The 12,892-nt window shown below is 36.3% G+C and overlaps 1 protein-coding gene across 4 annotated transcripts in view; it reads right to left on the reverse strand.

The window, feature by feature from the left end:
• The window catches only part of ANO3 (anoctamin 3), a 440,478-nt gene that overhangs the window by 84,489 nt on the left and 343,097 nt on the right, over window positions 1–12,892 (reverse strand). For all 4 annotated transcript variants that reach the window (XM_086677790.1, XM_025927974.2, XM_086677791.1 and 1 more), the window contains 2 exons: window positions 9,957–10,091; window positions 2,149–2,245 (listed from right to left, as the gene is read on the reverse strand). In XM_086677790.1, the coding sequence (XP_086533916.1) occupies window positions 2,149–2,245; window positions 9,957–10,091 (232 nt within the window). The remainder of the gene's footprint in view (window positions 1–2,148; window positions 2,246–9,956; window positions 10,092–12,892) is intronic.

Genomic DNA, 12,892 nt, shown 5'->3' on the forward strand with positions numbered 1-12,892 from the left:
GAGACCTCTACTTTCAACAAGATGGAGTAACTGAGATTGATTTTATCCCCATTCTGGAAACAAAAAATGCACAAAATACATAAGCAACAGATTTCAAGATAGTGGATACTAGGCAGGAAGAGCCATCAATGATCCTTGGGAGGAAGGAAACACGTGAGGTGAGCATTACAACTGCCTCAGATTACTGCACGGAAAGAGTTCGTAGGATGTAAACATGGGCACCCCAGACAGTGCCCAGTGAGCGTGTCCGTGAGGAAACCTCTTGAGGAAAGAACCACCTGAAAGGATTATTAGTGAGCCCATTCCCACCAGCCAGACTGGAAACCCTCTATTTGCAGTGCAGTTGCTACAGTACACGGCCAGATCTTGCTTTCATTGCAAGGAAAAAATCATGCTAGTTACAGTACTGCTATGAACCTACCTTACAAATCTTAAAAGCAAGACCTGGGGCACCTGGGTGGCTCAGTTAGTTGAACATCTGACTCTTGATTTTGGCTCAGGCCATGATTTCAGGGTTCATGGGATGGAGCCCTGCATTGGGCTCTACACTGACAGCACAGAGCCTGTTTGGGATTCTGTGTCTCCCTCTCTCTCTGTCCCTCCCTTGCTCAGGCTCTCTCTCTCTCTCTCTCTCTCTCTCAAAATAAATAAAACTTAAAAAAAAGCAAGGCCCAAAAGGACCAAATTATTTCCAAGTAACTAAATTATAATACCTCTACACATCTATTAGAATAGTTAGAATAAAAAAGACTAGCCATTCTGGGGATTAGTGACTGTATGGAAAACTGGAACCCTCATATACTGTGGATAGGAATGTAAAATGGTATAAATGCTTTGGAAAACATTTTGGCAGTTTCTTAGAAGGTTAAACACCCACCTATCATATAATCTAATCATTTTAGTCCTAGGTTTTTACCCAAGAGAAATAACAGTGCCTATATGGAGATTTGTAGATGAATGTTCAGAGCAGCTTTAGGTAAAATGGTAATTCAAAACAACCCACGGGTCCATTAATAGATAAACAGATAGACAAATTCTGGCATAGCTGGGTAATGCAATACTCCTCAGCAATAAAAAGAAAAGATCTACTGATAAATGTTACAACATGGTTGAATCTCAGAATAACTATGCTGTGTGAAAGAAGCCAGAAAAAAACCCACAAACTGTACGATTCCATTTACATAAGAGTCTTTAGAAAATACAAACTTTTCTATAAAGACAGAAAGCAGTTGGTTGCCTGGACACAGGGGTGGAACTGGGGAGGAGAGGGAGGCAGGGATTACAAGAGGCCATGAGGAAACTTTTGGAAGTGATTATATGTCCATTATCTTTCTTGGGGTGATGGTTTCACAGGTGCATATATAACATCAAAATGTGTCAATTTACACACTTTAGATGTGTACATATTATTATATGTTAATTATACTTCAATAAAACTTTTAAATATAAACAATAATCATTGTAAAATTCAGTTTCTCAAACTTGTATGCACATGGGAATCATCTGGGAAGTTTTAAAATAGATGGATGTCTATGTTCCAAACCCAACGATACTGATTTAATTAATTTCTCTGGGGTGTGGCTTGGGCTTCAGAAGTTTTAAGAGCCTTCAGGTTATCTTAATAGGCAGCGACTTGAGAATTTTTAGTATATTGTTTCCTTTCTTTTGTAAAATTAAAGTATTGGGGTTTTTTGTTTGATTTTATTTTTTATTTAGAGAAAGAGAGAGGATGAGCTGGGGAGTGGGGCAGAGGGACAGAGAGAATCTTAAGTGCAGGGCTCGATCCCATAACCCTGCGATCATGACCTGAGCTGAAATCAAGAGTTGGATATTCAATCGACTGAGCCCCAGGTACCCCTAAAATTAAAAGTGTTGTAATGAGTATTCATGGATGATGGAAATTTAATCATTAGCAAGAGATATAATCGTCTTCTCCTAAAAAGAATCTATATGTCATTCCAAGTGGAAGTTTATGTCCATATGACAATAATCGGTTATAAAAACAAAGGAAGACTAAAATATTCAAATAAAAATATACTCATTTTATAATTGCTGCCGAATGATGATCTATTCAAGTTTTCACTTTTTCCTACCTACTTCTGAGAAAAAGTAGAGCTCGGGAAGGAGAATGCAAGGGTCCACACTCACCTTGGCATAGATACAGCTTTCATTGAGTCTCTGCAGTGAGCAGTTCTTGTCACAGAGAGGGCACATGAAGACTTCAGTGGCCTTGCAAATTTCTTGGCTTGGGAAACCAAAGAAGAGAGAGAAAGCATGAACCTCCACGTTTAAGAAGGTGCTTAGCTCCTCTGGCTAGTCCTGTGGGAAGCAGCAAGGCAGAGAGGAAAAGAAGACACGGATAGTGGGAGTGGTGGACAGGTAAGCAAGAACTTAGAGTGGTTCCAACTCAAATTTTTAGGATATTTGTGATACGGACATTTTTGTTGACTTCTTCAGTTTTAGAAGTCTCTGCCTGGATACGGTAATGATAGTAGGCCATATTTGACACTTTTGAAACACTTGTGGGCTTTGTTACAAAGATAGTTACACATGATTTCATGGCACTGAGGGTAATCTTGTAAGGAACACCCAAGGGAGTTTCAGCCAAGCTCACAGCTTGGAAGTGGCTGAGCTGAAATCAAATCTTTCTCCTGCATCTCACGCCTTAGAATCACCAAGATGAACAGCACCCATAATTCACACAAATCCACACAAATTCATAACTCGCCCTCCAGCCAACAGGGGCATCACATTCAGTAGAAATTTGAGGGAGTTGACTTTTTTTTTTTTTTTTATGGTGTCTTGACACATAGTCATGATGACATGACATAGTCTTTATTTACTGAAACCTATTATATTTTCTATTAGAATATAACTTGATAATACTTGTCTCTTCAGTTTTATGCCCACTACCTTTTAAAGATCTGAGCATACATTTTAGATGACTTGTGATAGGAGTAGGGCACCAGTAACAATTTCTCAAAAGCCTCTCAGCCTGAGTTCACAGCAACCTATTTTTAAAATGTTTTGTGCGTTTATCTGTCAGAAGTGGCCCTTTCCCACTTAGTAGCCTCTAAAGAAATTGTCTTTAATTAAATCTGCTCTGGAAATGTTGAAGGTAATTTAAAGGCTTTTGACAGTAAGTCTGGAAATGCAACTGTTAATAAAGGTTTAATTGGCAGTGTTTACAGCACAATTTACTGTTTTCAAAAATACATTCTCAAATGAAGCAAAAAAACAATGTATTTCAAATGCTGGATTTATACAATCTCACTCTAAAGTGGGAATAAATAGTAAGTAATAATACTATATAGTAATACAATGCTTTAAAGTGGGCAAAAGTGGGTTCATGTCCATTAAGTCTGGTCCTCACTGCAATCTCCTGCAATGGTTAATTATCTCCACAACTGAGAGTAAACTGATGTTTAATTTAAGTAATTTGCTTGAGGTCATACAGCTAAAAAGAGGTACTTCAGGGAGCCTAATTTAGGTTTCTGTGATTCTAGGTCAAGTTCTCCATCAGCTACAACATATCTCAAAGAGAAATGTTTTTATTTCATATTAAAAGTGACTTTCCCGTGAAGGGGATTGAGTTCACTTCTGATGATGAGCACGGAGTAACTCACAGAACTGTTGAATCATTATATTGTACACCTGAACCTAATATTACACTGTATGTTAACTGTAATTGAATAAAAAAAATCTGGCAAATAAAAAATAAAATAAATAATTTTCTTATAAAACTTTTATTAATGATGATGATAGTGTTATGGGTCTAAAAAATACTATAATTCTCCTACTTTCACACACACCATCTTGCTAGTAATTGGGATGTCTATATGAAGTAAAGCAGGTAAAACATACATATTAAAAGACCAAAAGAAAAAGATGATACCTCCTCTTAGTAATGCTACTAATTTGTAGGAACAAGAAGAATTAAAACAGTCCTTGAAGGAAATTTTGCTTACAATTTAAAATTCATTGTGTTTCAAGAATAACACAATGTGTCCTGCATTGAAATCCCATACTAAAAAGTATTAGAGGCAGTTTTTACCACGTCATATTTCCCATCTCCTAAATTGTCAAACAAAAGCACAAATCTATCAAAACACCGCGTCTAGAATCCCAAACCATCAGACTGAACACTATTTTGAATTCCAGAATTATTAAATTCATTTTTGGTAAGTTGTTCAATGTTTAACTCGGTATGTAACATAAAAAAAAAAAAAAACAAACAGGGGCGCCTGGGTGGCTCAGTCGGTTAAGCGTCCGACTTCAGCCAGGTCACGATCTCGCAGTCTGTGAGTTCGAGCCCCGCGTCAGGCTCTGGGCTGATGGCTCAGAGCCTGGAGCCTGTTTCTGATTCTGTGTCTCCCTCTCTCTCTGCCCCTCCCCCATTCATGCTCTGTCTCTCTCTGTCCCAAAAATAAATAAACGTTGAAAAAAAAATTAAAAAAAAATAAAAAAAAATAAACAATTTTTGACAACATATATTTTAGCCTAAAATAATTTAATACTAGCACAAATTTCTTTGAGTTTAGTTAACCACTAGAGGGAGGGAGAGTGCACAGCATGAGTGTTTCTTCATATCTTCTGCGCAGCCTGATAACAGAAACCACCACTTGAATTGTCGCTTTCTTTTATTTGACATCTATTGTCAGACATACCACCAAGGGCTGATTTGAAGGAAATAATAATTACCACCAACTTAAGATAGCAGGAGAAGCTAGCAATTTGTCCTTTCGGGGGTAGATGTCTGGACCCACTCCCGGGCCCTCCTGTGATCCTATAAAGATGACAAAGCACAGAAAAGGTGCTTGGTGATGTCCATTTTGAGGAAAGTGAAAATGTGAAAGTATGTTTAAGGGAAGGCAGTATGGAAGCATGAGCAAAACATGGATTTTAGAATCAGATATAATTACTGGGGAAAAGTAAACCAAATCACAAGATATTAGAATTGCTATTACCAAACAGAATAAAACAAAACAAAGATAACACGTGTTGGCAAAGATGTGGAGGTTTTGGAACATTTGCAGGTTGTTGGCGGGACTGCAGAATGGTGCAGCCACTATGGGAAACAATATGGAGGTTCCTCAAAAAATTAAATCTAGAACTACCATATAATCTAGCAATCCCACTTCTGGGTATATATCTAAAAGAACTGAAAGTAGGATCTAGAAGAGATATCTGTGCTCCTGTGTTCATTACAGCATTATTCACGATAGCCAAGATACGAAAATAACCCAAGTGTCCACTGATGAATGGATAAAGAAAATGTGGTATAAACACAAAATAGAATATTATTCAGCCTTAAAAAAAAAGAAGGAAATTCCACATATGCAGCAACATGAATGATGAACCTGGAAGACATTGTGCTAAGTGAAATAAGCCATGCACAGGATAAATACTCCATGACTTCACATATTTTAAGTATTTAAAACAGTCAAACTGAGAGAAACAAAACAGAATCATAGTCGCCAGAGGGGAGGAGAGGAGGAAGTGGGAAGTTGCTCTTCAACAGATATAGAGTTCCAGTTATAGAAGATGAGTAAGTTCCAGAGATCTGCTGTACAACATTGTGCCTAGAGTTAATAATACTGTAATGCTCACCTAAAATTTTGTCAACAGGGTAAATCTAATGTTAAGTGGTCTTACCACAATGAAAAAGAATCCAGTAAAGGTTTAAAACTTAGCTGACCACATACTATATACATTCTCCTGACCGAGTCACTTACCTCTCTGAGGATCTATTTATTCATCTCTAGATGAAGATAATATCTAGCTGGGATATTACATAAGGGATATTGATACTGTGCCCGGCATATCGTAGGCACCAGATAAATAGAAACTTCATTGCTAAGGATGTTGTCAGGAGAGGGTTCAAGAGGTCCTGTATTACCCAACTGTTTTTGAAAGGCTGGTCTGATACTGAAAACCACATCAATTTCTTGGCAAGTTCTAATACCAAAGAGGAAAGAAGGGACCAGAAAGTTGGGGCTTCTGCTCTTTGTTCTGGACCTGAAAAACTATTTTATCTGCCTGCTTGTTCATTTTCACATCCCTATGATATGTACTCTGCCAGCAAAAATCTGACCACATTTGGTTAGGTAAGGCCAATGAACACATATAAATAGACACATGTACATATATATACAATAAATAATCCACAAATTGATTGCTACATAATTCTACAATGAGCTACAGAACAGGTAATATGACCTTAATTTATATAAATATGGACAGTAGAAACACAATAAATCCAACCCAATCTTCAGCTTCTTAACATTTTGTTACCTTGTAATAAAAAATAGTTTCATAAAATAATACTAAGACAATGCAACACCAAATAAAAGCCCCGTGCCCTCTCCTGACCTGCCATAACACCTACGACTTAACCATGTCTGACACCTTGAATAGAAAATTTCAGTCCCATGAAGTTTTGAAAGTCAAGATATTCAGTGATGCTTATCTTGGTTTAGAATAGAAAGTCTGACAAGATGTTAATTATAGTGTGACAGAGTAGCAGTAATAGAATACCATAAAGCGCTGAAGAAAAGAGTTTGCTAATGCCTTTAAAAGCACTCCTTGTTCTAAAGGTACTTATATACAAGAAGTCTAATTTACTGTTGGTACATAAATCAATAGCAAGAGCAAATCTATTCCTTTCATTGTTTTGCTCATTTTCAGCTTTGCAGGGGTAGAGGACAGAGTCTACAACACATGGTAAAAATTTGCGAATATATTCTCCATAGAAACAATCTGAACAATAGCTAACCATCTGAGAATCATTTTGTGTCTTCATCCATTCATATTAAAAGAGTAGTTTTCTAAAACCCTGAGAACTCTACCAAAAAAACCTGTTAGAACTAATAAATGAATTCAATAAAGTTGCAGAATACAAAATCAATATACACTTATCAGTTGCATTTCTATACGCTAGCAATAAACTATCAAAAAGAGAAATTAAGAAAATAATCCCATTTACAATTGCACCAAAAAAAATAAAATAATTAGGCTTAAATTTAACTAAGGAGGTGAGAGATCTACACACTGAAAACTAAGATGTTGATGAAAGAAATTGAAAAAGAAACAAATAAATAGAAAGATATTTTGTGCTCATGAATTGGAAGAATTAATATTGTGGAAATGTCCATACTACACAAAGACTTCTACAGATTCAATGCAATCTCTATGAAAGTTCAATGGTATTTTCACAGAAATAGAAAAAGCAATCCTAAAATATGTATGGAACATGAAAAACCTCAAGTAGGCAAAGCAATCTTGAGAAAGAAGGACAAAATGGAAAACATGATATCTCCTGGTTTCAAATAATATTAATTTTAAAGCTATAGTAATAAAAACTTATGGTATTGGAATAAAAACAGACACATAGATCAATGGAACAGAATACAGAACCCAGAAATAAACCCATGTATATGTGGGCACTTTTCAACAAAGGGGCCAAAATATATAATGGAAAAAGCATAGTTTCTTTGATAGATGTTGTTAGAAAAACTGGATATTCACATGCAAAAGAATGAAACTGAACCCCTATCTTACACCATATGTAAAAATTAACCAACAAAACAAACATGCCATCTACAGAATGGGAGAAAATATTTACAAAACATATATTTGATGAGGGGTTAATATCCAAAGTATATAAAGAACTCATACAATTCAATGCAAACAAAAAATCTGATTTAAAAAATGGGCAGAGAAACTGAATAGACATTATTTTTTCAAAGAAGATATACAAATCAACAGATACATGAAAAGGTGAATCAATATCATTAATCATCAGGGTAATGCAAATCAAAGCCACAATGAGGTATCACCTCACACCTGTTAGGATGCCTATAATCAAAACATTGCTGATGGGAATGTAAGTTAGTGCAGCCACTATGGAAAACAATATGGAGGTTCCTCAAAATATTAAAAATAGAACTCCCATATGATCCAGGAATCCCACTTTTAAATATCCACATATCTTCAAAGGAAATGAAAATAGGATCTTGAAGAAATATTTGCATTCCTATGTGCATTGCAGCATTACTTACAATAGCCAAGATATGTAAACAACCCAAGTGCTCATCAGTAGATGAATGGACAAAGGAGATGTGGTATAGTATATAATGGAATATTCAGCCATGAGAAAAAAGGAAATGTTGCCAATTGTGACAACATGGATGGAGCTTGAGTGCATTATACCAAGTGAGATAAGCCAGAGGGGGAAAAAAATACTACATGGTATCACTTTATATGTGAATCTTTAAAAAAGCCAAATTCATAGAAACAGAGAATAGAAAAGTAGCAAAAAAAAAAAGTTTTTCTTTTCAAGACACTATAACTTCGGTACACAACCTGTTTTCTTAGGCTCAGAGGATACTGATTCAACAGCATATAGAGATATGCCCACATAGGGATGGATGTTCCCACTGGGCACAAATTTGCTCTGGAAGATGCTGCCTTCCATACTTGTAGTGAGTTTGCAAATCTCTGAAATAAACATATGACCAGATGAACTGTTTTTTGAATAGTAAGTGTTTCTTAGTGTTCAAACTAATTAATGGTTGGCCTTCATGGAGAACAAGGGGACACTGAGAAACCAAATCAAGGAAGTTGGTAATGGAACTGGATTTAACTCTAGGACAGAGAAAGTAGTAAAACCTGGGATTCTGAGTAACTTCTTCTGTGAGTGTTCTGCAAGATGAGCAAACATTTCTAATAAATTTTAACTTGATAAACAAGCGATATCTTCGAATACAAATAGTATGTGATGCCAAATATCACATGATCACAATTAAGGTGATGATTCTTGAAAATTCGCTTTGATATATGAGTGCTTTGGATTATAAGCATGTTTCCTGAACGAATTATGCTTGCAAACCAAGGTTTTACTGTATTTTGTTTTTAGGCAAATTGTTATACATATACATATGCAAATTATATATATATATATATATATATATATATATATATATATATATATATATTTAGAGAAAATTCAAGGAAATGAATTTTTATGATCCCATTAACTGTCATGATTACTACCCAGTAGCGAGGCCATGGTTAAAAGATGGACCAAAGGAGAAAAAAGTGAGTTTCATATTTTGAATTGTATCATACAAGCCTGAACTTGATGATATCCTTGTATATATTAAATAGAAGATGCTGCTAAGAGGATTCTTTAATGCTGGGGTGAGTCTTATCTCTGCTGAATAATAATGTATTGTGCCTTTACCCAAATCTTGAGTATTTCAACTTTAACAGAAAATCACCATTTTGATAACTGCTTGATTTTTGTGAAACCTTATTTTACTACTGTCTTGATACCTTAAGCTGGTACTAAAAAAAATGTTCTTATAGAGAAGAAGAAGAAAATACAAACTGATTTTATGTTCTCAGGAGAGAGGATTACTTAGAGCTGGAATCATGTGCTACAGATACTTATGTATTTGTTTATTCTCTAACTATGTAAGGTTCCCTCAGCTGCAAAAAGGAATACTCACTTCTAAGGGTGGTAGTGAAGCTCATATCAAAAGAAAAAAAAAACATTAACAGGAGGCTCTTTGTATATTGTAAGTGTTTAAAGAATTGTAGCTATTCTAATTATTTGAACTACTGTACTGAGAGGGCTTTCTAGACTAGCAAATACTATGAAAATGTAAATTACATAAGACTCTCATTGCATTGTTGAATTATTATGTGGGATGTACTGGCAAGAGAAATTTTGCATAAAGAGAAACAGTCTTAGAACTTACCCAATAGAATTTGCATATAAAAATATGGAATAGCCTTTTTAAAATAGTGCTTTTCCCCTCCCCTCAAAAAAAAAAAAAAAAGCAAATTAATTGTAGCACCATGACTTGTTTTTTATAGTCAGCATTATCGTAAAGATTTTGCCCAGCCAGAATAAAGGCCAACACATTTTAATAAGTCTGTTAATAGCTTACCTTACTTGACTTGCATTCATTGTAAATATCCCATAGAAAAAAACACACAAGCCAACAAGTGCTGCAGGAATCAGCATTCCAGTATACCATCCCAGCCAAGCAAAGTACAGCCCAATCTTCTCACCAAAGTATAGCCTGCACAAGAAAGCCAACTCTTAGCTTAAGGTAACGTAAGCAACACTACAAATGTTGCTGTCACACCTGGTCAGAATTTGGTGGATATAACAGCTCAGTTCCTGCTCAGTTCCATGTAGCGTATCTTAATATTCCCACTTGCTAATGAATCCAATGATGGTGATGCTGTTTATCTTCAAACATTAGAAGGGGCAATTTTATAAAATGTATTCTTTCTGTGTCGAATTTCTTAATATGGCCCAACTCTTGCCTTTCTCCATTCTCCTAGTAGAATCTCTTTGTTTTCCATGCACAGAACTGTACTAAACCAAACTACTTTTGTGTGAATTAGGGAAAGAAGTCTCCCCTATAGGTAGATGCTGAGAGTAGATTCCAGTTCAGTCTCCATCTGCACCCTTGGCCAGACTCCCTTCTGCTAGACACAATCTGCACAATTATGTTACACTTTCCACAACAAAGTTAACTTTGTGGTTCCTGGGGCACATGATTCTTTCCTTGGTTAATTCTGTTCCCTGACTTTGGAATATTACATTTGACTCTCTTACCTTGTCTGGCCTGTATGCATCCTTCAGTTTGTATCACTTCTTACAAGAAGCTTTTCCTGACTTACACTACAACCCTGGGTAAGATAGCCCTGATTTTGCTCCTATACTGCCCTTACTGACATTCCAGTGTCCTAAATTTACAACACTTTAAGACAATTAATTATCTGTCACTCTTCTCTTCCTCTCCCTCCCCATAAGACTGCAAGTGCCTAGAAGTGGACCTGTGTCTTGTTTCACTAACTCCCACCACAGGGAGTATTGAATGAAGCTAAGGAAATGAATGTGTTTTATTTTCCTTGAGCTGACGAGCATAGTTTATATGGAAATGGCAGATGGATAGGACAATTCTAATGACTACCCAATTCTCTCTTTTCACAAAGTCTTCTGACAATACCAACTGCTACACAGTTTCTAAAGCTCTGATAAGAAATAATAGTTTCCTGCATTCTCTACTACTACTTGGTCTCTATCTTGTAAAAATGGCTACGTAACACAATTTTGTCCCAGCAATAGTTTTAACAATTGGTGTTTTACTATTCATTTAGGAATACTGCAATTGGGCACAGATTCTTGTTGGGAAGAAATTTTTCTTGTTATTTTTCCCTTCACAAGGCTTCTCTTTCTGAAAATTATTATTTTTTCTCTGTATTATGTCAATTAAAATTTTGTATATTCTACCAGGTGTAGAAATGGAGTCATCTTCCATGAAGGATCATTTATCTAAGTTTTTGTTTTTACATTGATTTCTCCTGGGAGACATAGATCAGTGGTCCATTCACTTCTCATACAACGATAATGTTCTACTTCAGAGGAAAGCTTATATTAACAGGTATTTCAAACAAGCCATTTATTCCTTTTAACAAGGGTTCCTCTGTGAGGGGAGTAGGTTTTTAGCACATATTACTAACATAATGGAATGCCTTTACAATAACAACCATAGAGCATTGCACAGACAACCCTCCCTTATACAGACAGAATTCTGCTGAGATTTTCGATTACACATTGTTGAAGTCCAGAGGGGCAACAATATTATTTGACAGTAGTTTAATCACATAGGTTACAGCAGATTTTAGATCTGGTTCAGGAGAGGGAGAAGCTATTTCCAGGCAGAGAAAGCTGATGAAAACCCCCTTGACTTCGGGTACTGGTATTCACAATCTTCTAGGATCTCTAGAGATATCTCAAAAACCATGAGAAGGCAAGGAGGAAGAGGGGGTGGCCATTGGCCACTGTATCTGCACTGCACAGTGTATCTGCACTACACTTCACCCATAGTCACTCTCTTTTGATCTGATTTGTATTTTGGTAACAAGCAGGTTCCTAGAGAGGAGGAATGTGTTGAAATGCTATCTATACTCTTTTATGGCCTTCAGCTTGGGCGGTTCCTTCATCTCCTCTCTCTCTCTTCAGCCACGTACACACAAAATATATGATTTTCATAAGCAAAAATTTCCTTCAATGACAATATCCAAATAGTCGGTAATAGTAGCCAAATAACTCTATTTATCACTTGTTGAAATGACCTGAAGCAGCAATGGCAATGTGTCCAGCAAATAAGAGAATTATTGACACTGAAATGTTTGCTTGAAAATACCAACTTTGTTTTAGTACCTAGTAAATACGGTTCTGTGAACCAGCACATCTCACTGTGTTCACGTATCCCTAAAATAACAATTCGCTCCCCTACGTAAATCAGAATCTGATAATTTGTTATGATCGAAAGAATTATAATAAAAACATCTCGATTTGGGATATGCCCAAGTTTGAAATGTTTGAAATAAAAATGGTTTGGTGCTGGATATTATGATCCGTACGTCCAGATCTTTGTGCTAAGCTTTTCTTCTCTGCTCTGTGCCCCAGGAGGCTCACCTTCATGGACTGTATCACTTATGCTCGTCCCTTCCTCTGGCTTCCTGATGGACTTGTTGGCCAACTGAAGGTACCACCAGCAGAAGATCCCAGGGTGTGATCAAAGAGATATTGATGTATTGCTGACTTTCTCCCTCCTGGTGCATGGTCTGGCCGGAGCTGCTTTCTTCCTAAGACTATAGCTTCTGTCAGGCATCCCCCTCTTCTGTTTTTACCCAATCTTATCAACTCTTCCTTCCCCTTGTTCCTCCAGGCCTAGGACTGATGACAACATCCAACTTTTGCTAGTCTCTGGAAGCTTCGTCATCATCATGTTTGCTCCCTTGATACTATTTACACTTCTGTATATAGTTCTTTTATTAAATTTTCTTCAGATACTCCTTCTGT

The sequence above is a fragment of the Puma concolor genome, chromosome D1 (genome assembly GCF_028749965.1).
Source record: "Puma concolor isolate L17-30 chromosome D1, mPumCon1.1.hap2, whole genome shotgun sequence".
Classification (NCBI taxonomy): domain Eukaryota; kingdom Metazoa; phylum Chordata; class Mammalia; order Carnivora; family Felidae; genus Puma; species Puma concolor.